The sequence below is a fragment of the Engystomops pustulosus genome, chromosome 1 (genome assembly GCF_040894005.1).
Source record: "Engystomops pustulosus chromosome 1, aEngPut4.maternal, whole genome shotgun sequence".
NCBI lineage: Eukaryota > Metazoa > Chordata > Amphibia > Anura > Leptodactylidae > Engystomops > Engystomops pustulosus.
The window spans coordinates 131,987,743-132,013,432 of record NC_092411.1 but is presented as its reverse complement, the minus strand read 5'-3'; the positions used below and the strand labels follow the sequence as shown (position 1 = coordinate 132,013,432).

General features: G+C 37.6%; 1 protein-coding gene across 4 annotated transcripts in view; it reads right to left on the bottom strand.

Moving 5' to 3' along the window:
* Positions 1–25,690, bottom strand: part of ABCA1 (ATP binding cassette subfamily A member 1) — a 77,421-nt gene that overhangs the window by 30,157 nt on the left and 21,574 nt on the right. For all 4 annotated transcript variants that reach the window (XM_072153762.1, XM_072153755.1, XM_072153771.1 and 1 more), the window contains exons 4-11: positions 20,530–20,671; positions 19,709–19,821; positions 8,341–8,462; positions 7,736–7,927; positions 2,939–3,022; positions 1,442–1,697; positions 1,052–1,191; positions 510–626 (exon numbers count right to left, since the gene is read on the bottom strand). In XM_072153762.1, the coding sequence (XP_072009863.1) occupies positions 510–626; positions 1,052–1,191; positions 1,442–1,697; positions 2,939–3,022; positions 7,736–7,927; positions 8,341–8,462; positions 19,709–19,821; positions 20,530–20,671 (1,166 nt within the window). The remainder of the gene's footprint in view (positions 1–509; positions 627–1,051; positions 1,192–1,441; positions 1,698–2,938; positions 3,023–7,735; positions 7,928–8,340; positions 8,463–19,708; positions 19,822–20,529; positions 20,672–25,690) is intronic.

Genomic DNA, 25,690 nt, shown 5'->3' with positions numbered 1-25,690 from the left:
GTGTTTGAAATTTGCTACATCACTTCAATATCATATTAGTCACATGTGTTTACCACTTCAATTCAATACCAGTTCAATTACCAGCGTAGAAAAGCAATTAAAGCTAAAAACATGTTGCTATGTTTTAACTGTTGCTCTTAGATAATAAGCAAAAATCAGGCCTTTTAAATATTAAATTTTCTTGCAACCAATTAAAAAAAGGGCAGTCTGGAAAAAGGGCCCCAACTTAGGACTCCCTTCTATGACCCATAAAGAAGAAGAATTTCAGTGGCTTTTCTCCAGCTAAATCTATTGTTTGCTGGATGACTGACATCATGACCTATGTCCAACCAGATGATTGCCAAAGAGTCAAATGTTATAACAGATATATCTACTAATACAATCAACTCTTTTTGCAATCATGGATGTCTTCAAATTATAAAAAGCAGCAGTCTTAGAAAAGTGACAAGATTTTATAATCTTCTCTTATCCATGTTCTGAAAACATAAGGTGATTTTTAATGAACTTACCCTAACAAGATCCATCTCCTTACTGCTTTCCAGAAACCTTTTGATCTGTGGCCGAATTTCTTCCCACATTGCCCCAAGATCCCGAAAAACACCCAACTCTTGGAAAGTTTTATTAACCTAAAAATAAATAAGGTAAAAAAAATAAAAATGCATATTCATGTATACAATCATAACAGACATTGTTTGATAGACACTCATAAGATATATCATGCACATGTTAAAATATCTTGGCTATGCGGACATCAAGCTTATGAAATTATTTTAGCATATACCCTGGGAAAACTTTTGACATGCAAGCTAACATGGTTACATTAGCCAGGAAGAGGCCAAAAGAGTTCATTTGGCTATTTAAAACAGTATGTAGGTATCCAGTAAAAAAATCCTGTTTGTGTTGGATACAGCATTCTATACATTTAAGGAATTTAATATATATACACACCTGCTTATAAATTAAACAGAGATCATGAATGTGATGTGAACATAATGAACTACCTAGTACAGAATTAAAACACATTTCAGCAATAAACAAGCGTGATTCTCACCTCAGACATTAACATACGTGTGGCTGGTGTGCTAGGGGTATAGAGGATTTTGCCAATAAGTAATGGTTTAAGTGCTCTCCAGATCATCCTGTACAGAGGGCTGGACTCCAGGGTCATCATCAATTCATTGCAATAAGGAGCTAAGTGCATAGCAAGAATATTAGTGTGTAAAAAACCTTTTATAATATCACTCTTTCTCTCTCTCTCAAACTTTTCAAAGCAGTTCCTAAAAATTAACATAAGTGTATTCCCCACAATCTTAAAATGCCTGCTGTTTATAATTGTGGATTTTATATGCACAATACACATGGTGTAATTTCCTTTTGTTTTTTTAAATACTCTAACATTACTGTCACACTGGCTAATAACAAAAGAGGAATGTAGGCATACTTGTAGAATTATCATAGATGGCTGATGACTCTTCCTCCGTGCCATTCTCCCCTCCTTGGTCTCCTCCAAAAAGTGCCTTATAGTTGTTGTCCTCATACCAGTTGAGGGACTTGATCTTTAGACCCCCTCCTTCAGGATGACCACACACAATTCGGGACACTGCTTGATATAAGGAGGTTGGTGAAGCTGTAGAGTTCTCACTTGACAGGAACATAACCTCCTGCCTCATGTCTGACCAACTCTTCATGGTAATAACCTGCAGTTGTCAAAAAAGTACTCAATATTAAGCAGAGTAACAACGACAGAGGTCTATGTTTACATTCAGCTCAGTGTAAAGCAATGCTTCTTCAAAGTGAAGGAAATATTTATGTGTATCAATAAAAATTGCTTTAGGGTATGATGGGGCTGTGGAAAACCATAAAAATGCAAGCAAGTGCAGGTTTAACTGTATCATACTTTACATAAATTAGCAATTTTATTACTTCCAACAACACAACAAAAACATTTTTAGGGGTCAGGTCAGCAAACATTACAAGAGGATTATGACTCCAGATGCAAACAGCACGGATTGTTCTGTACAAGGAAAGAGACGTCTGCAGTTCCCTCTAGAGCTTGAGAATGTGAGTGCCGCCCACACCGGGACCTTTGACAACTTTATTTTACTAAAGTCTCGTATAGCCACATCAGCAAGATGGGAACTGCATGCTCTGTCCATCATTTTTATACTTCTTACCCCAGATCTGGGGCCGCCTTGTAAAGGGAGCAGCTGAAGTTAAATAACAGAAGACAAGTTTATGCTGGTCTGTGGTTTCGGGCTGTTACCTAAGATCCTTCAGATTACACAGGCATATGATTCACTGTAGAAAGCTATATCACTTAAGAAATATAGTAATAATGATAATTTTGAAGTCGCATACATAACGCCTAGCCTTTGTCACTGGAGACATCCAACTAGGCAGCCAGTTTCTGTTAATGCTAGGTACAAAGAATAAAGGAAATCATTAATTACCTATAAGTGCCAGTAAAAGCTAAACACAGGGACAAGGACAAGCCGTGATAGACAATAATCCATCACTTCTTGAGTAAATAACCTTTATAGTGAACAACTACTCTAATTTTTAAAGAGGTTTTCCAGAATAAGAATATCGATAGCAAATCCTTGGTAATTTTAGATCTATGGTGTTTGACACATGTACTTTCTAAGCCTGTGATGTCAATTTCTTCATCAACATATCCTGGTTGCACCACTGTCCATCCATTCAAGTGAACTTGATCTGAAATCCTAAACAAAGCCAATATAAAATGTACAGCATTGTGCTTGGTGGACAGTGAAGAGGCTGCAGTAACTAAACGAGTTTTAAGTGTAGCACGGGTGTAGCACCCTCTACGAGTTTAACGTTTTTAAGCCATTTTTAACAGATCACAACTGTTGTCTTGTGGTTATGATGATTTCCAACATCCAGTTTAAGCTCTTACAAATCACTGCCCTATACTTACCTCTTTGGCAAGGTCTCCCATGCTGTGCAGCAGGTTTTCTGTAACCTCTCTCAGTACAGGGAAAGACTTTGATGACATTTCTTTCTGTAATTATCAAAAGGGAAAAACACTGGTTACTTAAAAAGCAGCCCATAATTTTCTTCACAAAAATACATTTCTACAAGAACAAATGGTTCTTATTTCAGTGACCATTTTGTAAAGAAGAAGTAAGCAACGTATAGTAATTGTAATATATTGCTACAAGGGTATGTATTTTCAAGCAAAATGCAGGTTACACTAATTGTCAGAGGAATCCCTTGACTTCAGGCAAATTAATATGGTCCTATCACACATGCAGTCTTGCAGTAAGCCTAATTGTAATGGACTTCACAGCCAGAAAATAACTCCCTTTCAAAGTGTCTATGTTCGCTGTTGGTCTCTACTTCCTGGTCAATGATGACACACAGGAAATTCAACTCAGCGAATAACTGGTTGAGAATGGTCATCATTGCAGCCAGTTAATCTAAGTGGTCAGCTTCTGCCAAAACTAATGTCTAAAGATTATGGGGCAGATTAATAAAAAAATGTCCTATGGTTAGAGGGTGCAGAGTTAGACTAGACAATCCTATTCTGCACCAGATTTATATAAGTGTCTGGTGCTGGGTGATAAATCTGGTGCGGTATAAAACTATCTAGTCGTTGGCTTACTTTACACCAAAAAATTAGGACAAAATTCTGTCGGGTCAGCAGTATTTATGGCGCACCGACCTTCTTGGTGTGAGGCCACACCCCCTTTCCAAAGGTGCCCTTTTTTGCCCCTTTTGTCAAGCTAGTCGTAGGAGAGCCAGAAAACTGTCTAAAACCCTTTATAAATGTGATTTGCACAAACTGATGTGATTTGCACAAACTGCTGAAAGGCAACTTAAAAAGAAGAACACAGGAACATATTTCTTTAACCCCTTCAGAATAAGGGTTTTTTTTTTGCATTTATGTTTTTCACTCTACAACTTCAACAAGCCGTAGCTTGTTGTACAAAAAATTGTACTTTCTATTGGCACTAGTTGTTTGGATCAGTACAATCACAGTGATAAGAAATTGATATAGTTTAGTTTTATATTAATACCAAAAAACATTAAAAATAATCACGATATTTTTAATATCTATTGCATCACTATATTTTGCCATCTGTAACTTTTTCATACTTCATTTTTAGGCAAAATGGTGAAAGATTATCAATTTAGACATTTAGGTGCTACTTTCTATTACAGGGTTCATCGCAGGGAATAATTGTCTTTTATAGTTTAAGATGGCAGCCGCTGACACCCACCGCTTATTGAGCTCATTCCCCGAGCCCTCTCTATACATCTCTTCATGACTGGCCAATGTATATTCATTATGGCCGGTTGTATATTACAAAAGTTTACTATTTAAAGTATAGAAAAACCACAGCACAGGCTCAGATGATCAAACTCCAAGGAGTATCTTTATTCACCACTGCTAAAGACACTCCTTGGAGTTTGTTCATCCGATCCAGTGCTGTGCTGCAGTTTTTCTATTGATATCGATTGGATCCCTGAAAAGGATCAACAACCAGCTTGCACCCTTCAAAGTGTGCTCTGTATATTGAGCGTGCTGTCGTCTACCCTTTCTACAATGTTTACTATCATCATATGCACTATTGATCTATGCAATTTTGTTAAAAGTTTAGTTACAAAGCTAAATAAGGGCTTGTTATCTGTAAGAGAAATTGTATTTTCTAGTGGTGGAATTGCTATTTAAAAAGATGTACTGATTTTATTTTTTTAGCTTTATTTTTATAGCTTTTAATGTGCAGTCTCCTTTATTGTTTGGATCAGCTTGTACCATCCCAAGTGTGCTCGATATCAAGAGTGTGCTGTCTATCCGTTCCTGTTCTTTAAAGGTTACTATCATCATCTGCACTATGGAGCTATGCAATTTTGTTAAAAGTTTAGTTACAGTTTAATGTTCATCAAGGGTTTTAGATATTTATAAATATATTTAATCTGCACTAAAAATTCTGCTTATGCACCACAATTTAAGCAGATTTTTCTGGTGTTTATTTGCTAACAAATAGTAGATGAAATATTTGACTAGACAGTGTTAAATCTTATAAAGATGTATATTTCACAATTATGCACTATGATAAATCTGCAGTCAAAGGCTGTCTGTCTATCCCTGCAGTATCTAACTATTTAATCTTCCCCATTATTTTCAGCTGTTTTATTTGCTATCTCTTATAATGCTTTCATATATATGTGGGTATGTTTATTTTAGGAGTTTGACAAAAATAATTGGCTGCTAGTGATCTCTGTTGGCACTTATCAACAAAGGATCAACATGTTGTAATCCCACTGAATCCATATACTGCCACTTTCTTGTATTTTTGACCAACATATATCACCCCGCATTCTCTAGTAACATATACATTATGAGTGGTGCAGACATATTTCCATAATATATACATTATTTAACAAGTCCTGCCATGGTGTGACCATAGTCCCAATCTCATAAAGGTCATCGCTGATCACAAGCTGACTGTGAAGCCAAGCTTGTTTATTATAAGATTTAGTATGTCTGGCCAGTTTTCATAAGAAGCATGCAATTATTCCATAGCCATTACATCAGTTGATGTTTCTGAAGGGAGAACAATGGCATTCACTCATATTACTGCCTGTAACAGAGCATACTGACTTTATAAATTCTTGGAACTCCCTACAGTGAACTCTGGGTAATGTGTCAAAGAATCCTTCAGATCACAGTTCACACATACGCCAAAAGCACACAATGTGACTGCATGAAGGACACAACCACCAGTTTACAATGTTTGCAAAGCAAATGGACAGTTTTGTGGGTCCTAGCAAGAGCTTGTGGTAATGAATAGGAAGTTGTGTACTTCTATTGCTTGCCTGGTGTTCCCAACATTCCAACACTATAATGAAGACTTTATCAAGAAGTGCAACCATGCATGAAAAAGTAAAGCTATCAGTGGTTACAGGCCATTAAGTTGTGTGTTGATCCATAGAAACAAAAATATGTAATTCCATAATTCACATTTAAAAGGACTTCCTGAGTTTTTAAAATTTCTATATTGTACATTTATACAAACTCATACCTAATCTTATATTGATCTCGAACATCCCCACTAAATACTGTAAAAAGATGATCTAATCATCTGATAATGCCTACATGGATATATTAGATCCTTTAAGCTCCAAGTAGAATTTTAGGATCTAGAAGACAACAATGCTGGCAACATTTGTCTGTATTAGTCATGTTTATTGTTATGGATTCTGCCAGATGCCTGCAGACACAAGTGGAATCTGAACTTATTAAACCATTGTATACAGTATGCAGGACTCTTATTTCCAGAATAATCTCGAGCATTTAGTAAGTGTTAAATAGACATCTGTGTTTTAGACATTCAATACTAATGCATTAATAGTGTGGCTTTATAGGAAACATGTATTTACGACTACAGTTTTGTTCACACATTTAAACTTCAAAAACAACAAGGAAGACATAAAGGCACTAACTGTATCTACATGACAACTCAATGGTTCTCTGCCCAAGGTGCTTAACAGAGGTGGCATGTATTATATGAGAGATAAAGCACTACTTTACAAACTCACACTAAAACATGAATCATGCATATCATTTAATAAAATGTTCAGACCCTTGTGAAGAAAAGAAATGCTTGTGCTTTTTGCTAAAGACTTCTGTATATTTTACTAGGATAATTTCCAGAGCAGGCATGTGGAAACAAAGCTGGCTTTTAAGCTTCCAGCCATTGAACTATAATGAAAACAATATAGTAGGTCAATGTGCTGCTTTCTGTTAATCCAATAGTATGAGGCCACGTCACAAAGCTCAGCTACGATATGCAGCTGTCGCTGGGAAGAACACAGTAACAGATTCATGAACAGACTAAATACACATGCGGTGCCTCCGTACTAGTTATGTCTATGTTGCTGGGATGCTGACTATTACTACCTGGTCCCATGACAGACGAACAAGAAGGGCAGTAGTAACAAACTAAGCATAATGTTGTTAGATATGCCACTGCAAGATGAGTTGCTGGGATCACTCCATGCACCTGGTGCTAGCATATCTGTTCCTGTCACTCCAGCTTATCTTACACCTGTATCCCACATGTCCAGTGAAGGACATGAGCTTAACATTTTTCTTATCAGGCAACTAAGCATTTCTAAATGATATGAGCTCAGAAACAAGTTTACTTCGAATTCTGTGTGTGTTTCTTTAGCTGGCTAATTCTGCAAAACTTCACATGAGAAACCATTAAGCAATTCAGCATCATACACCAATACTGGAGAGCATCGCCGTGTATGGGTCTATTATCTACATTGATCCTGTATTGTAAAATATACACATTGTAAAAAAGTCCACGTAATACGTAAATGGAGACGGGAGTCTAGCAAAGACAAAGAATTAAATTTAGAAAGTCTAAATATCCATCGCATGTTAAATAGCTCTTTCAACTCAGGCTTCCCAAAAATACAGTTGGAATTATAGACAAATCAAAGATCTTTAAGTACAAGTAGGTCACTTAGGCGGTAAAGTTGGATGACAACAGGCTCTATGAAAAATTATCAGTAATTTGACCATTCACACTCATCACTCTTCAATCTGCACCTTAGAATTATCCGTCAGGAGATCCTCATAGGTAAGTAATTTACATCCTACTGCTGCGGTAACCTACCTATACTTGAAGATCTTTATTTTTTCTCCAATTCAAATGCAAGTTGTACATTCAAAATTCATAAGGTTAAGATTGCTTACTGTGATGGGCTTGAGAAGGTCAATGTTGGAGCGGAACTGGTGCTCCAGGAGGTTGAGTTTGTCTTCAGGAAGTGCACAGATCACAGATTGGCTAAATTTGGCAACTTCTTCATTGTGAATAGTCACATACTCCTCTAATCTAGAGGTATTGCACAGGTCTTTTAAGCGTATTTGAAATCCAGATATCAGAACCTGAATTGACAAAGACATACATTAGTAGTTTTTCCAATTTGTATTTAACAAACTATCAACACTGATTTCCTGAGCGTAATGTGTTAGTATACATTTTTAGCAAAAGATACCTTCTACATTAAAATTTGAAATCCAGATAGCTGAAGAACATAGATCAAACAGTGGTGATCCATAGTGAAATGGTAGCATGACATAAGTCATACTAAATGTCATACTAATTTGACATAGTCAAATTTTGACGTACCTTTTGTGGGCTTAGCTATGAATAAGTTAAGGTGATAGGCTTGCCGGGAATCTAGTGTCTTTTCTGCTCACTATGACCTTGGATCTGTCTTTGCTAATTCTAAGTACTAAACAGTTTATGTACTACTTTACTAAAAAAAAAAAAAAAACACTGATGACAGTATTTTTACCTGCTCCACTTTGAGGTCCGCATTCAGTATTTCCTCCACCACAATGGGAGGCATACTTATGTTTTGCTGTAGGAAAGTGGTGAATTTCTCATTGTCCATTAAGCAATCCCTTAGTTTCATACCTGTAAAAGATAATTCAATATGTTGTGTTGTACTATAAAGCAAAAGATAAGGATCAAATTCATAATCTTTTATAATATATAGAAATACTATCATGACATATATGGATAAAGGCAGCACAACCTCAGCTTGGTCCTTAACTGTCATGAATAAATGGTAGCCCAATCTATAAAATTAGGCATAATTGCAATATAGGAGGATCCCACTTCCTGTACTGTAACTTACTGGAAGAATTGGGGTCCTGCAAACCATATTTGTAAAACTGCTGGATCATTTTTCTACTGTTGGAATAATTCCACAGACTTTTTATAGGTTCATTACCTGGTTCCCTGCCAGCAGTGTGTGGCAAGTTCTGGAGGAAGAGGGGGCATTTAAAATGGCACAATTCTTCCTCCCCTCCTCCTCACTCATGGCCTTCCCTTCCCCTCCCAAGCTTACTTCAGCTCACCACCACAAGCAATACATTTTTGAACTGCCCCCCCCTTCTATGGATATACCACACACTGCTGTAAGAGAGCTAGGTATTGTTAAAGAAACAAAAAGTAGTGGAATTATTCAGATGCATGACAGAGGCAATTTGGAAGTCAACATGGAACCTGTCATCATGTAAGAATGACCTTCCTGATGACAGTCTCCATTTAAGATATTAAACTTACAATATAAAATATATCTTGAATGTAGACTAAAATACCAATGAGTTATTTTAGAAAGATCCTCTACCCAGATTTTTTTTATAATGTATTGACAAAACAATACATAGATAAACAAGTGCCGACAAACTACTCATTATAGGTTCAATAATTTTGTGCTTCAGGAAAGGCAGAGGAGCCCGGGCCTCAATGCACAATTTGTTACAGGACCTTGCAATTGCTATTTGCAATTTATAAAAGTGGTGTGCTCATGTGGCTAACAGGATTATGGGACCCCTCAGGCAGTAGGGCTATCTACTTTTATACTAATATAGCTATAGCAAAACATCAAATAGCCATTGAAAATATAGAAATATCTTAGATTTTCACCCTTCAGACCTAATTTTCAGTCAGGTCCATGGTTTTGTTACATCGGACCTCTGGATATAGGTAATTAACTGTACTTTAGTCCCAGACTACAATGATCAGCTGTAATAGTTATCAAAGGTGTCTTCAATTAAGCTTTATTGTTAACCCTGGTTCTTATGACAACCCAACATTTTTTAAATCCAATTGTCACAGAGACCAAAAAACATTTTGGCTGGGGTTACAGTTATAAAATATACACTTCCAACTTACATACAAATTCAACTTAAAAACAAACTTACAGAACCTATCTTGTACGTAACCTGGGGACTGCCTGTACATTGTTTCCTAGAAGCCATGTACATGCCAAGTATTAAGCTATATGACATGCCTGTCAGATCTGAAGCTAAGACATTTTTAATACTATGTCTGTGACCAGGTCTGCCATGCTTCAGTGTCAACGAGCCTGTTTGCAGTTTTCATAAATAGCAGAGGACATGAATGACCTGGTTTTACCCCGTGAGGAGATAAGAAAGTTGCCACAGAGATTATATGTTGAAAACAGGGAGTTTACAAAGGCTTGCTAATAAGATTAGCAATTTGACTTGCTTAGCATAGCATGTATGAGGTGCATAACACCCTATTATCATTGTTTAGTTACCTGACGGTAGATTATAATAGATCCTGGACCTCTGTCCAGCCGTTATAGACCATGCACTGTGATTTCAAGGACCAACCACAGAGCAATGGACTGGAAATAATGATATATGATGCATATTCCATTATTCCCCACAAAACAGCAGTACCAAACTGTAATGATGAAGTTAGGCACTGCTGTACTGCTGAAAAGAAATGACTCAATTTTCTGCCTGGCTTGCTAGCTGCCCCTTTGTGACTTTACAGGTGCAAGGCAGAAATGTGCACCTTTCAAGACACACTCCACTGTTGTGCGACTTTCCAGATGCAAACCACTGGTGTGCAACCTTTTAGGCTCTAGTGCAACTTGTTAGAGAGAAAAAATAATGGGAGTACAGAGCCCCTATAAAGTTGAATGCCAGTGGAGTGTATATGAAAATTTTCACGCCGCTTCCTTGCACCTGATAAGTCATAAATAGTCAGTCAGCAAGCCAGACAGAATGGTGATACATACCCATTCTATCATAGTAATATGTGTGATGCAAAGGACAATTTCTTTCCAGAAATATAGCAGTGCCTAACTTGATCATTACAGTTCGGTACTGCTGTGTTGTGGGGAATAATGGAGACATTGCATCATATATCAGTCCAGTCCTGTCTGTGGTCGGTCCTTGAATTCAACGTTCATAGTCCATTTTAATTACTGACCAAGGTCCTGTGCAGCCCACCTTAGGCTACCTGCAGACGAACTTGCCAAATATAAAAAACTGTCATGCGGTCCATTAAAATAATGGTGATGGCCACTGATCCATTTTATAGTATTGCATTTAGTGCCACAATTCATGGACATCCACAATGTACTTGAAAACCAAGTATCCCGAGGAGCAGTGCCATTGATGCTTATGACATACCATTTCCTCTCCCTCTATACAGTAAAAAGAAAACAGCTATTACAAAGTGCTTAGTATATTCATCATCCCTTTGGCGCATTTGAAATGCCTTACATACCCCCCTTGTTGCATTAGTAGACAGGCGGTGTCTAATGGTGAAACAGAACATATGGGCCCTTCAGAATGTACATTTCCAACCAGAATGACAAGACATCTAAATGAATACACAGTATTCATATACATTAGCTTATAGCCAATATGGCGACACATGTATAAAATGTATTTTGCTGGGTGAGGGTTACTATCAGTCAATTCTCACTCGGGATATGTTTTCTGTATTTGTTACATATTATTTCCTTTTTTGATTCCATTTGCTACACAGATTGTTGTGATACTTAAAGGTGTAACCCAGGAAGGAGCAATGATTGAGCTCAAGAAGTTGATTTTTTTGCCTTATTGCTTGTTTATTCCGTTTCAGACATAGTGGCTACTGGAAAGAGAATTGCTTACCTACAAGAGGTTTTTTTGTAGATTGCAAGTTCACAGTTCACAAGCAACTAAAAAAAGCATTATTCTGTTCAGCCACAGAACTCAGGATTAAAAATTGTAATGAACATTAATTTTGTATTGCTCAGTTATTTCATTTATTCCCATAAACATGAATGGAACAAATGCATATTGGAAATCGGTTCTATTAATCTTATTAATACACACATAACCTAATAAATGCACATATTGTTTCCGGATAAATACTAACAAGTTTATATTAAGTCACTCTTCCAAACCACTTGTCACACAATGCTACAGGGATCTGAACTACAGACCTTGTACTCTTTTCCAAGTAACTGAAAACCAGTCTGTGTTTGCTGCGCTGCACAGATTCTTTGTCAGCTGATCAGAAAGGTCATCACAGGAAGACCAATAGGGCAGACTAAACTTGCCTGTCATCATAATACATACACTTCACTGGAAACCTAATATTAACCTAAATCTACTAAGTCAGTCCTCACATTGTACTTAAAGGGGTATTCCAGGAATATGAACTTCTGATACAAAACCCCATAATGCTGTAAATAAATGAATGTAACAAAACTTAATGTCAATAGTCACAAAATGAAGCTCAAATAGTTTGATTTTATGGTTCACAAAATTTTATTGCCTCTCTAAAGTTATCACCAAGATGGCCGCCACTGGAAACTACAAGTTCCAAGATCCTTTAGTTCTCAGTAACTCCTCCTGCTCTTATGCTCTGGTCCCAGTGATGATCTAACAGGTGTTCTTGCTCTGTTACCATAGTAATGACGTGTAACTGCCATCACCAGAACACTGGCCATACTGGATTCACTGCAACCAACCCACTACAGCCGAACCTAGTGGTGATCACATGACCTGCCCAGGCAGGTGAAGGACATGAGATGTGGACATGTGACCAGCAGCCATCTTCTGTCCTTTGTATGCTCTGCAACGGACCGCGCGGAGGAAATTAATGGACTGATTAAAGGGCCAGTAGCATTTTAATTCTTCATTACAGTCTATGTCATCAGCATTTTCTGCTAAGGGGAGCAAAATTTTAAATAACAACTAATTACATATAAGCTTATATTTTAAGGACCCATTTGTATATGAATTATGCTGATCCCTGAAATAATTAATGTTTAGCACAGAAACACTAAATATCCCATAAGATCTATAAGTATTCTTGACTAAAAGACAAGATCAATCCACTGCCTTTAACCCCATAGCGCAATAAGACGTACCCTTACGTCTTACTGCGCATGGGGGAGTATGAAGAGGGCTCACAGGCTGAGCCCTCTTCATACTCACCGGGCATTTGCTTCATAATGAAGCAAACGCCCGTCGCTAACACCCGCGATCGGTGCTTGCACCGATCGCGGGTGTTAACCCTTTGATTGCCGCCGGCAAAGCTGCCGGCGGCATTAAAGAGCCGGCGGCGCGTGGGCGCCGCCATCTTGGCTCCGATCGTCACTCCCCGTGACGTCACCGGGGAGCGGCGATCCGTTGCCATGACAGCCTGGGATCACACAAAGATCCCAGGCTGTCATGATCGAGGCTATCTATTATAATGTGCGATCTGCACATTATAATAGATAGTATGCAAAATCCCCATATACTGCCATACTGTAGTATGGCAGTATATGGTAGGATCAATCAGACAACCTAGGGTTAAAGTACCCTAGGGAGTCTGTAAAATAGTAAAAAAAATAAATAAAAAACAGTAAAAAAAAAAAAATTATATTAAAAAAACATAAAAATTCAAATCACCCCCCTTTCCCTAGAACTGATATAAATATAAATAAACAGTAAAAATCATAAACACAATAGGTATCGCCGTGTCCGAAAATGCCCGATCTATCAAAATATAATAACCGTTCTTCACTGTGTTAAACCCCGTAGCGGAAAATAGCGCCCGAAGTCGCAAATGGCATTTTTTTGCCATTTTGAAAAATAGAAAAAATTCTATAAAAAGTGATCAAAATGTCGAACAGTCCTAAAAATAGAAGCATTGAAAACGTCATCAGAAGTCGCAAAAAATGACACCACCCACAGCTCCATACACCAAAGTATGAAAAAGTTATTAGCCCAAGAACACGGCAAAATGAAGAATTTTTTTTCTGTACAGGAGGTTTTAATTTTTGTAAATGTATGAAAACATTATAAAACCTATACAAATTTGGTATCCCCGTGATCGTATTGACCCAATGAATGAAATAAACATGTCATTTGGGGTGCACAGTGAAAGCTGTAAAAACCAAGCCCACAAGAAATGGCGCAAATGTGTTTTTTCATCATTTTCACTGCATTTAGAATTTTTTTCCCGCTTCCCAGTGCACGGCATGGAATATTTAATACCATCACTACGAAGTGCAATTTGTTACGCAGAAAATAAGCCATCACACAGCTCTGTACATGGAAAAATAAAAAAGTTATAGATTTTTGAAGGTGGGGAGTGAAAAATAAAAACGCAAAAACGAAAAAGGGCCTGGTCCTTAAGGGGTTAAATCCAAGTGCACTGCTAATTCCATTGACATCTAAAAGACTAAGGTTGGAAAAGCTACAAGACAAAACTAATCTATGTTGACTTTCCAAATTTAGTCTATGTCTATTATGTCTATTATACAAGCTACTCTTAGAAAGTGTGTAATATTTTTCATTAGATAAAATGCCTTATTCTCATTATTCACTTCCCATTTAGAACTCAATCTGTAGATTAGAATGCCCATAATTTTATTCACAAAAATACTTTTCATTAATTCTCTACAACATCTTCTATTCTGCTGCTATTAACCATCATAATACATTTTATGTGGGCTTTCCCCCCCCCCCCTAATTGCTCATGAAAAGCAAATATACACTTGTGGTCTTAAATATACTGTACATTAAGGTTTTAAGGCCACCCGGTACAAATAACACCCAAATAATTAACATTAAATTTGCATATTTCCTATCATGCAACCCCCTATTACTTAGGCATGAAAAATAACCGCACAGTTTAGAGTTCAGGGTGGTAGAAAGCTGTGCTTTGAAGATGCATTTGGGAGGCAAACCAAACTCGGTACCACCTATGTGTTCATGTAAGTTTCCAAATGTTGAAGAGAAGAAAGAGATAAACCACACAGTTACTATTTGTCAAACTGTGTGGTCTTAAAGTGTTATATAGAAACCACAGCTTTTTTATGGATTCATCATGAGATTTCTCCCTTCTTATGTCACCCTGGCTTGCAATGAGAAGCCAGCATACTTAACACACTGCAATGTATTATGAAAATGCATGACCTCAGACAACTCAATTTGTTCCAAACAAACCCAAGAAAATATATGTGTCAAAAGTAAGTGTTGAGCAACTCTGTTCCAAGCCTGAATATGAAGAAAACACATTAAGTAACTGTATGAAAATATGTCAAGTGTGGACATGGAGAATAGAGAAATAAGAATCCAGTACAGTAAGCATAACTGCACAGCATCTGCCGACCTCATGAAATATGTCACAAGACTCATTTCTAATGTGTGTGCATGTTCCCTTATCTCTCCCATGTCATCAGTTTTGTCACTATGTGTGGGAAAAGAATCCAATTTATCAGTATGCAGTTATCTACCTATAGATGATTTTTGGACCCTGTAAAAAGTGTGTCATATGTTAAAACGGGTTTCAATAAATGACTTTAATTTATGAAGCTGATACATCCTTCTCTAGATAGAATTCAGATATTGTATTCAGTTTCCACAGAAATCATGAAATAACATAAAACAAACTCTGTTGGATAATATAGTAAAATGCATAATAGTGTGCTCTAGTGTCCTAGTTATTAGGAAGAACCAACAGTAGTGTATAGGTAAGGATTGTGGTTGCCACTGTGATCTGTATAATATTTCTCATGTTTTCATACATTACAGTGAAGGCTATGGTATGTAATAATTTTGGTGTGTTCTCTATGCGGTTGCCACTGTCATTTGTATTACTATAAAATACAGTATATGATTTTGCATATATTTTAGTTGAACTTCTACTCAGCAAATTCAATATATGCATTTGATGTATAGTCTTCTTTATCTTGTATATTTTATGTTTGGGTTGGGCTGAATGATTCTGTTATGATATATATTAGGACCATGCATCAAATTCCATTCAGAATTTTTCTATATTTTCTACACCAACCACTTTTTATGTGTAAAGTTGGATACAATCTTTAGCATTTAATAAAGATGTTTCTTTGTAATTTGCATATCATGGCAGATGCTGATTTTTGTACACAAGGGGGCAAAGTATTAAGACTGGTGCATTGTAGGCCCCTCTTTATGATCAGCACACCTGGCAAGCGACATACTAGACTTACTAGGAAGTTTTGACCTCTTAGTAATTGTGGTGCAGCACTTGTCTGCTGGAATAGAAATCTAAGCCAGGTCATGCCTGTGTAAATTTTGGTTATCACATGTTTTTGGCACAAGTTTTAGCAACTTTCTGATGGCCTGGGCATCATGGCTTGTGCCTGGCATTGTAACTTTTTCAGGCCTTGTGCACAAAAAAATGGTGCACAAGGCTTGATATATCAGCCCCCGTGGCTGACTGAAAAATATCAATGGAGGTCCCCTCAGAATTGCCAAGTATAACACGTGAAATGGGTTTTCAAGCTGGAAATTCCTTTTTTTTTTTGTGGTTAGAAATATGACAATTGATTCATATTGCGAAGATGACCTCATTCTGCAGAATTATAATGTAACAGAGGAGTTTAGAATCTGCTTTTCTCACATATGTATGTTAAGTAAGAAAATGTATGTAAGGTAAAGTATGCTATCCTGTCCTGAACCCGCACAAAAATATAGTATGAAATTAATATCAAGTCATTTTATAGAGCTATTTTAGAACATATCCTTCCTCTTATACCCAGCCTAAATCCAAATCTTGATATTTCTTATTGTAATACAAAACCATGCACTATACAATACAAACAGAAAAGAATATGATAGTGATTTCTATAATGTCAATAATTATTCCAGCAATAGCCCTTTGCCCAGTACAGATTGTACGCTGCACTGTATGCACATTGTTGCAAGCTGTTTATCAATGGCTGATAAAGGAAGACATTCAGCCAGGATGACCTTAAGCCGAAAACTACTGCAGAGCTATTTAGCCAGATACCAAAGAGATGAAGATTCTACTACACAGACATACAAATTCATAATGTGCAGCTAGTAAATGTATATCATTTACATATTCTGCATTCCTTCCACGTCAAAGCTTATTTGCATAAAATATCTGTAGGAAAAAACATTTTTATCATTTAGATTTCCAGTGCAGCTATTATTCTAAAATTATTCTAAACCAATTTAGTTTTTTATCCAGTATTTTGATAGCAAAGGTTTCATAGTCATTACCATCTTCACAGAAGGGGATTCTTAAGGCAACGTTCACAGATAGCAATTGAACTGCATTTTGAAACGCAATTCAGGGGCTGCGAGTAGGAGCGTGTATTTATTGTATTGCCTTAACATTGTGTTAAAACAGTGTTAAAATGAAAATTAAATTTGTTGAAAAATCTATTTCAATTAATTTTAACTTTAATGTTCTCTGCAAAAACTCTTGTAACTTTATGGACCTGTAACTTTTCCCTCTGAAAAAAAATTCCAGGTATCTAAAATTGTGTTCAGGCATGAATATTGTGTATGTATATTTATTCATAAACACTTTATTCTAGTATTCATTTTCAGCAAGCTCCTTTTTCTGCAAAGGTCCACAAATGACAGCTACAGCTGTCCCCTAAGCAGTGACAACACTGAGCTGTCCAGCTGTGACCGCAGTGACGGTTCTAGCTGTCATGCGACCATCAACACATTTGGCCCAGTGTTGTAAGGACAGCGCGCTACAGTAAGGTTAATAGCTTTTATTTTTGATCTCTCCTCTGAGCCGGCCCCTGGGGTTTTACAGATAAGTTGGAAAATCTCTTTAACCCCTTAAGGACACAGCCATTTTGTAGCTTAAGGCTCAGCCCGATTTTTTGGATTCTGACTTGCGTCTCTTTATACGGTTATAACTTTTGAACACTGTTACTTATCAAAGCGATTCTGAGATTGTTTTTTCCCCACATGTTGTACTTCATTTTAGTGGTAAATTTTGGCTGATAAGTTTTGCATTTATTTACAAAAAAAAAGAAAATATGATAAATTTTTGGAAAAATTTGCCATTTTCGAAATTCAAAATCATTGCGTTTTCAGGCAGATCGATTTACCACCTAAATAAGTTGCTGAATAACATTTCCCATTTGTCTACTTTACATTTTCATAATTTCTGAAATGTCTGGATAATTTATTTTGATGTCACGCGGCTTGCAAATAGAATATCGCTTTTCCGGATTTTCAGAATTGACTATTTTGGGGATAAATACAGTTTGGAATGAAATTTTACATATTTAGCATCAAAACCCCCTATATAACCAACCCATTTTCAAATCTGCACCCCTCAAGCTATCAGAAACAGCTTTTACGAAGATTGTTAACCCCTTGAGATCTTCATAGTAATTGAATCAAAATGGAGGTGAAATTTAGAATGGTCATATTGTTCCCTTATACGTTCATTTAGCCCTAAAATTTACACATTTCCAAAAGATAAAAAGAGAAAACCCACCATACAATTTGTTCTGCAATTTCTCCTGAGTACAAAGACCCCCCACATGTGGCTGTGACTTGTGTTATGGGGGCACAGCGAGGTGCAGAAGGGAAGGAGGGCGCTGCAGCTGCCAGGATTTTAGTTTCCTCATTGGCCCCTTTTGAAGGCTATAAAATTTTCGCTTTTTCGTTATTGGGGCCATGTGATGCCATTTTTTTTGCGGGATGAGATGCTTTTTCCAATGTTACCATTTTGGGGTTTGTATCACCTATTGTTGAAAATTTAGGAACGTTTTTTGAGGACAGGAGTAGAAAAGCATCAATTCTGTACTGGATTTTTTACTTCTTTTTTTTTTGGTGTTCACCGTATAGACTAATAATCATGTTATCTTTATTCTATGGGTCGATACGATTACGGGGATACCAAACATGAATATATTTTCTTACGTTTTACTAAATTTGTCAAACAAAACCCTAATGTGGGGAAAAATCTATCATTTATGTATTGCCGTCTTCCAAGTGGCATAACGTTGTTACTTTTTTGGCTACGGAGCTGGTTGATGGCTTGTTTTTTGCGGGACATGTTGTACATTGCACCAGTATCATGTCGCAGTACATATGGTTTTTTGATCACATTTTATAGCATTTTTTGTGGGATTGAAAAGGTAAAAATCATAATTTTTGGAGGGTTTATAACAGTTTTTTTTTACGGCGTTTATCGTGCGGGTTCAATAATGATTTACTTTTATTCTACGGGTTGTTACGGACGCGGTGATACTATATATGTGGGGTTTGTGTTATGATTTAGACTTTTTTTTGAGTTATATGTCTCTTTATATGTTTTGGGGGTTTGGGGCATTTTTAGTGATTTATGACTTTATTTTTTTATTGAATAACTTTTTTTTTTACTTTTTCACTTTTATACCATGGGACATGAAGAAGCAATCATCTGATTGCTTCTTCATGATAATATTCTGCAATACTCATGTATTGCAGAGTATTATCAGTGTCAGCCTATACACTTGCATAGGCTGGCACTGTGCCAGTAAGATGACGTCACAGACGCCATCTTACTGGCAATTCTTGCAGGTAACTCTGGGGTCCAGATCGGACCCCAGAGTTACTATAGCAACGATCGGCGCACCCCGAAAACGGTTCGGGGGGGCCGATCGTGGGGGAAAGATCCCCCAAATACATGTTAGATGCCGCGGTCGCGCTGACCGCGGCATTTAACGGGTTAAGCACCCGCGATCGGAGACAACTCCGATCGCGGGTGTTACACTGGGGTGCCGGCTATTAGTTACAGCCGGCACCCCGTCTTTCCCGATGCCGGTTCGGCTCAGATCTTGAGCTGAACCGGCATCAGCTCAGCGTCCGATATATCGGACGCTGAGCGCTAAGTCACTGCGCTCAGCGTCCGATATATCGGACGCTGAGCGTTAAGAGGTTAATAGATATAGAGAAGCTCCTCATGATCTTTTCAGTTTCACATGCATTGAGAATCGCATTAAGAAGCCTACAGGTCTCCAAACCTACACATGGTTGAGTAACTTATGTATGGAAAGATTCCTGTCAATCTCTTAGCATTACACACATATTAAAACTTACCTGTCCCACGAAATCTGTGCAATGTGGCCAGAAATTTGTGCAAGTCCTTTGCACTTGTGTCTTTTTGACTGTATAGCAGCAACTTCCTTGCATCAGAAAACAACCGTGAAACTCTAAAATCATGGAAAAAAATTTAACGAATTAAAGCTATATATAAAATGGAGCATTTTATGGTGACATATCTACATCTAAAAGGCTTTGGCCCACATTTATAAAAAAAACAGTGCACACTGTACTAGTTCGGTACTGTACACTGAATCTGGTGCCCCCTGTACTGCTCTGACTTTTTTTTGGTGTACCTTAAGGCTGTGGTCACACGTTGTGTTTTGTTTGCATTTAACATATGCATTTTTAAACAGCAGAAGAGGAGATTTTCCTAATCACATTGTTGTCAACATTGCGCCAACAAAACGCATGTGTTAATGTTTTTTTAACACATGCGTTAACATTGGGTTAGCGCTTGCATTTTGTAAACGCAATGTTAACAACAATGTAATTAGGCAAATGTCCTCTTCGGTTGTTTAAAAATGCATTCGTTAAACGCAAACAAAATGCAACGTGTGACTGCAGCCTACAGATAGGGCGTGTGACACAATTCTGTTGGACATCGACTGTACACTAGAACACCACTTTCAGTGCAGGATTTTGAGTCATGTCGGGTATAGTGCAGCCGCGTCATGGACACTTCTTAAATACATGTGCAAGCAGTTTACACTGAAAACGTCCAGAGTCAGACAATAATGAATCTGGGCCTTTGTCTTTTACATGGAACTATAGCACCATAAAAGGTAGTAATTATAATAAAACAATTATTCACTTACATGGACCTATTGAAATTTCCAACAATTCCAGGTGACTCCCCTGGTGTCGGGTATCGAAAACATGGATTATTAGCATTGCAAATAATCCCCTGTACCCATGGCAATGTTCCAGCAGATGGCATTGCTTTGTTTGGAAAATGGCCTGTTAAATAAAAACACAGTAATAAAAAAGAGTTAAATATAAAAAAACAATACTGTGTAGAAATACACTTATTAGTAAAAGAAATAATCCATCTACAGAGCAGCTGCACAGGGAATACGACATGTTAAGGCACTTAATGGTAACACTGCTAGAAGAGCCTACGACTTATTAACATGAAGTTCGCTGTAGGCTGCTAAAGGAAGAAATGTCTGCGTATAAAAATGGCCAATTCTAAAAGTGTTACACACATTAGCAAATATCATAAGACAGCAATTCAAACTTCCAAAAAGGATGAAGCCCCCCATTATTTTTGTAGATGCTTAGCATGGTAGTAAAATTATATTTATCTGGATAAATGCTTGAAGTGAACAAGGCAAAGTAAGAAATGATGATTCATTTTATAAAGGATATAAATACTGTACAGTACAATGTAAGAATCTAAATAGCACCATTATACAACATTATGAAAATCTCAGTATAATTTTAACTGTTAAATAGGTTCCTTCTTAAAGTAAACCTCTTTAAATGCTCTATTAGGACATATTAATATGTAGGACCCCCTAGGGTCTTATTCAGACAGTTATTTAACTGAACGGTCACGATGTAATATTGGCTGGGGCTGGGGCCTCATAGCAATTTGGTAGCACCAGAATGTAGGCATTATATTAAGTTGTATTATTCATATCCTATGTCAGTGGTGGCGAACCTATGGCACGGGTGCCAGAGGTGGCACTCAGAGCCCTCTCTGTGGGCACTCAGGCCATCGCCCCAATTTCACCAAACAGGACAAAATCCACCAAGCAAATTAAGGGATGCTGCACGCACTATTTTAAAGCAACAATTCATTGGCTGTTTGAAACTGCGCGAAAAGTGAGAAAGTGTTGACAGAACTGCATTGTCTTTGTAGGTCATCCTGTTGGACCCACCATTCTTCCTGGAAAGAAGCTACAATGATGGTCTGAACTTATATGCCCACCTTCTTTCAACTCTATTGGTGGCCTTAGGAGATCCAATACAATTGAATGAACTGGTAGCAATAAGTATCTGCTTGAAACGCCATGTTGGCACTTCATGGTAAATAAGTGGATTTGGGTTGTAGTTTGGGCACTCGGTCTCTGAAAGGTTCACCATCACTGTCCTATGTTGAAGTGATAAAGCGTACTGCAAGTGCAGTGCAGAAGGGTCCAGGTTACCTAAGCCAGTGATGTCCATTGTTACACAACCAGGGAATTCCGTTCAATTGAGCCATACAGCCTTGTGTACAACTGTCCAATTTACATAGACTGTTTTGTCACTCCTCATTACATTTTCTATGTACTGTTCAATAAGGTGGTTAGTAAAAGTCCAGGAAAAGGAAGACAAGTTTATTTCTGACAATTCAAACTGTTTCCCTATACAGTTGCAAATTAGAACAGATCTGACAGAAATTGCTTCTCAGCGTACATTACGTAAGTCCAACATGCATGATGTTTTATCGTTCAGGACAACTCTAAGTCTACAGTCTAGTTCACACAGCAGAGCTGGACACAGATTTTCAGACAGAAAAACTGCATAAATTCTGCATTAAAATCCACATGTTTGAAATTTCAGATGTAAATTTTGCTTTATATTTGAAGCGGAATATGGGATACATTTATTCTTCTTTTGTGCCATAATTGTTGAAAATGGTGAATGTAATCTGGAAGAAAGTTTGTTACACCTGGTAAACTTACCGTACATGCTCTCAAAATTAACCTCTGCTTATACTCGGGTTAACTTATACTCGAGTATATACGATATGCTTATTTCTATGTCACCCTTATGCAATTAACCACATCAGATCTGCAAAAGAGCTTACAGATCAAGAACTGTTACTTGATGCACACAATTTGTCTTGCTAGAAAGAACGATGGTTATTTTTTTTAATAATAAAAAGTTATCCAAGACACGGGTTTTTGCATGGATATTTTATATCACTAGAACTCTAAAAGCAGTCGTAACAATTCAAAGGATTACATTTTCTTTGTTAAGTTGTACAAAGAAGGGGTTGCCGGATAACAGAAATGGAGGTAAGTGCAAAATAAAAATTTTAAATTCCTGTGCAACTATGAGGGTCACCAAGATCTTCCAGGATATCAGAAATGAGCCTTTTACAGGTTACCAAAATAGACTGTACGAGTTCCAAGTGACTGCAAATCCTATGGTCACTGGCAAAGATTGGCAGGTCTTATAGTAAGAGCATTTATGCTAGAAGGAGAGTATTATTTTCTCACTGAAATTTGTTCATACTTTTCTTAAACTCTAGAACAACCACTTTTAAGATGCAAGAAGTGCATTTTATTGCATATGCTGTTGACATACACCACACTAATAAACGTTGAGCAATCCTTTTTTTCCCTTTACAAACAGCAGATGCCTACTGATTACACATGTCAGAGTGACTAGAAATCTGATAAAGCCTCATATTTGAACAAACACAGTAGCTTCAAATGAAATGAAGCAAGTTTGTGATCAGGTAAAGTAGCACCCTTTGCCCTGCTTGCTTAATCATTTGCTGACCAGTGTCATTATTCCACCACAATTATTACAAATTTAAGGGTATTAAAGGGGTTGTCCCAAAAATAGCACTTAACCCCTATCCCGAGGATAAACATTTGATAGCTACAGGTTCAATCACTGGGAACTTCAGCGACCACAAAAATGGGAGCTGTAAATGTGAAAGTAGTAGTGGTTCGCATGCAGCAGAGGAAGCTTCAGGGCACCGCGGGACGCAGGAAATTCTACTTTCACAATCTATTAAGCAGTGTGTGAATTTGCTGCATGGGGGGCTCTGGTAACGCCCCCCAGAGCCCTTGTAGCTCATTAGCAGTTGATTTTAAAGGGAAGTAGGCCATTAATAACAAATATATGATGATTATTACAGTAACAGCACATGGACATATGATTGAGTATCCCTGGTTTATCATGCTTGATGGCATATTTTCTTTAATATTAAATAAATGATACATTGTCTAAAGAATTTGTGCATGGCTCCAGGGTCTGACCACTGCTATTTTTATCTGAAGAATTGGAATTAAATAGTTACGTTTTTATCTACGTCTGGTACGACATGCGTTTTCTTTTGTTCCGAATTTGTCCGATGCTCGTGGTCCCCGAGTAGCAGCCAGCACAGAGACTGACATTTAGAGGTGAGCGGTCAACTATATTCTTGTATTTTTCTGACCACTGCACTGCATTTCTAGTATACGTACAATACTCCAGGACCATGATGAAGACATTGATAGCTCTAATACCAGTAGCCTTGACTGTGGCACATTGTAAGTTGTTGTATAAGATAAAAGCTTTTACTCTGGGTCACTGTGTTACAGAGAGAGAAGGCAGTGCATTTTGGTTCTCTTTCAAGGTTTAGTGTCCTGAAACCTCTGTTTTGTGCCAGAGTCAACAGGAAACAGCAATGTTTACTGTATAATGTAGAGAAAGCAAAAAGCTCATAGTTCACAAAAATAATAGCTTCAGATCTAAGAACAATCAACTACTGACATTGTATTGTAGGGCATCAGATTTTATTCTGAAAGAGCCTGCGTTGCTGACAGCATCAAGTCCTGTAGTAACAGGTCTCATCGTGAGTCACAGCACAGACCAAAGTTTCCTCAGTCAGGCGAATAACAAGACATGACAACGATAAAAAAATTATATGGATTTACAGGAAATCTACAAGGTAATATCAACCCCTCCAAACAGAGATCAAATACTTGTAGCTATGACACTGATTATGCCTCATAGGGTGCCTCTCATGCCTCATCACACCTGTGCAGAAGGCCACACCAGCGGCTTCAGTGCAGGCACGATCAGTGTGACATCAGATAGTGAGGGTAGGCCAGGTGTTTGGCGATACTGAAGTGCAAAGAGGGCATAGTTTTTTTTGTGCTGGAGACGAAACCCAGATGGCTCCGGTTATTTTCCCCCAAAGCACTACGGATGAATTATCATTTAAAACTCTCTTTTCAACTGCATACGTAACTTGGAACCTGTATACACAGGTATGGCTGGTATAAGCAGCTTAATGCAGTAGCTAAAAGTGTGTGGTCTCTGTTTGGGAAGGGGGTTATATAACATGATAGATTTACTTTAAAGGAAATCTACCATTTGTTTTGATGCATTATGAACCAAACATACCTTAAAGGAAACCTACCACTGCTAATGGTAGGTATTAGCTGTAAACACCGGGCACCAGCTCAGGGTGAGCTGGTGCCGGAGCTTACCTTTGCTAGTGTTGTAAACCGCTATATCGCGGTTTAAACACATTTTGACCCGCTTCGGCGCTGTTCATCAAAATGTGTTTAAACCGCGGTATAGCAATTTAAAACACTAGCAAAGGTAAGCTTCGGCACCAGCTCACCCTGAGCTGGTGCCCGGTGTTTACAGCTAATACCTACCATTAGCAGTGGTAGGTTTCCTTTAAGAATGCTGTAGCTACACTGATGTAGCAGCATATATTGTTTAAACCCTGAGTTAAGTGGTTTTGCTGAAAAAATAATTATGACATTCAGGACTTTGGGAAAGCTGGATTACATGCTTCTTGCAGTACATAAACACATTTGACAAGGTGTCTGCACTGTCCAGACAGGACTAATCAACCTGAGCTGGATCACTCATACACAGTAGCTGTGGGATGGTGCAGCGATTGATTAGTTTTTCCTGAGCAGTATAAGAGGAGAAATGCTGAGCCAGGCAAAGGAGCAAGAGAGACTCATTAGCCTGAATTTTATAAAAAAAAATTTCAGCAAAACCACTCAGTTCAGGGATTAAACAAGATATGTGCCTGCATCAGTATAGCTACAGCATTCTCCAGTTATGTTAGTTTCATAATGCATGAAATTGAATGTTAGATTTTCTTTAAAGCAAGGTTTTTAACCTTCTCAAGTTCTCTATAATGATAAAGAAAACTTGTGAAATTTAACAACACTTTACCTGTCCTTTCTTCCATAAATAATATGAATGGATGTTCCCAGAATGATCTTGTGTGCCACCCAGAGTCAA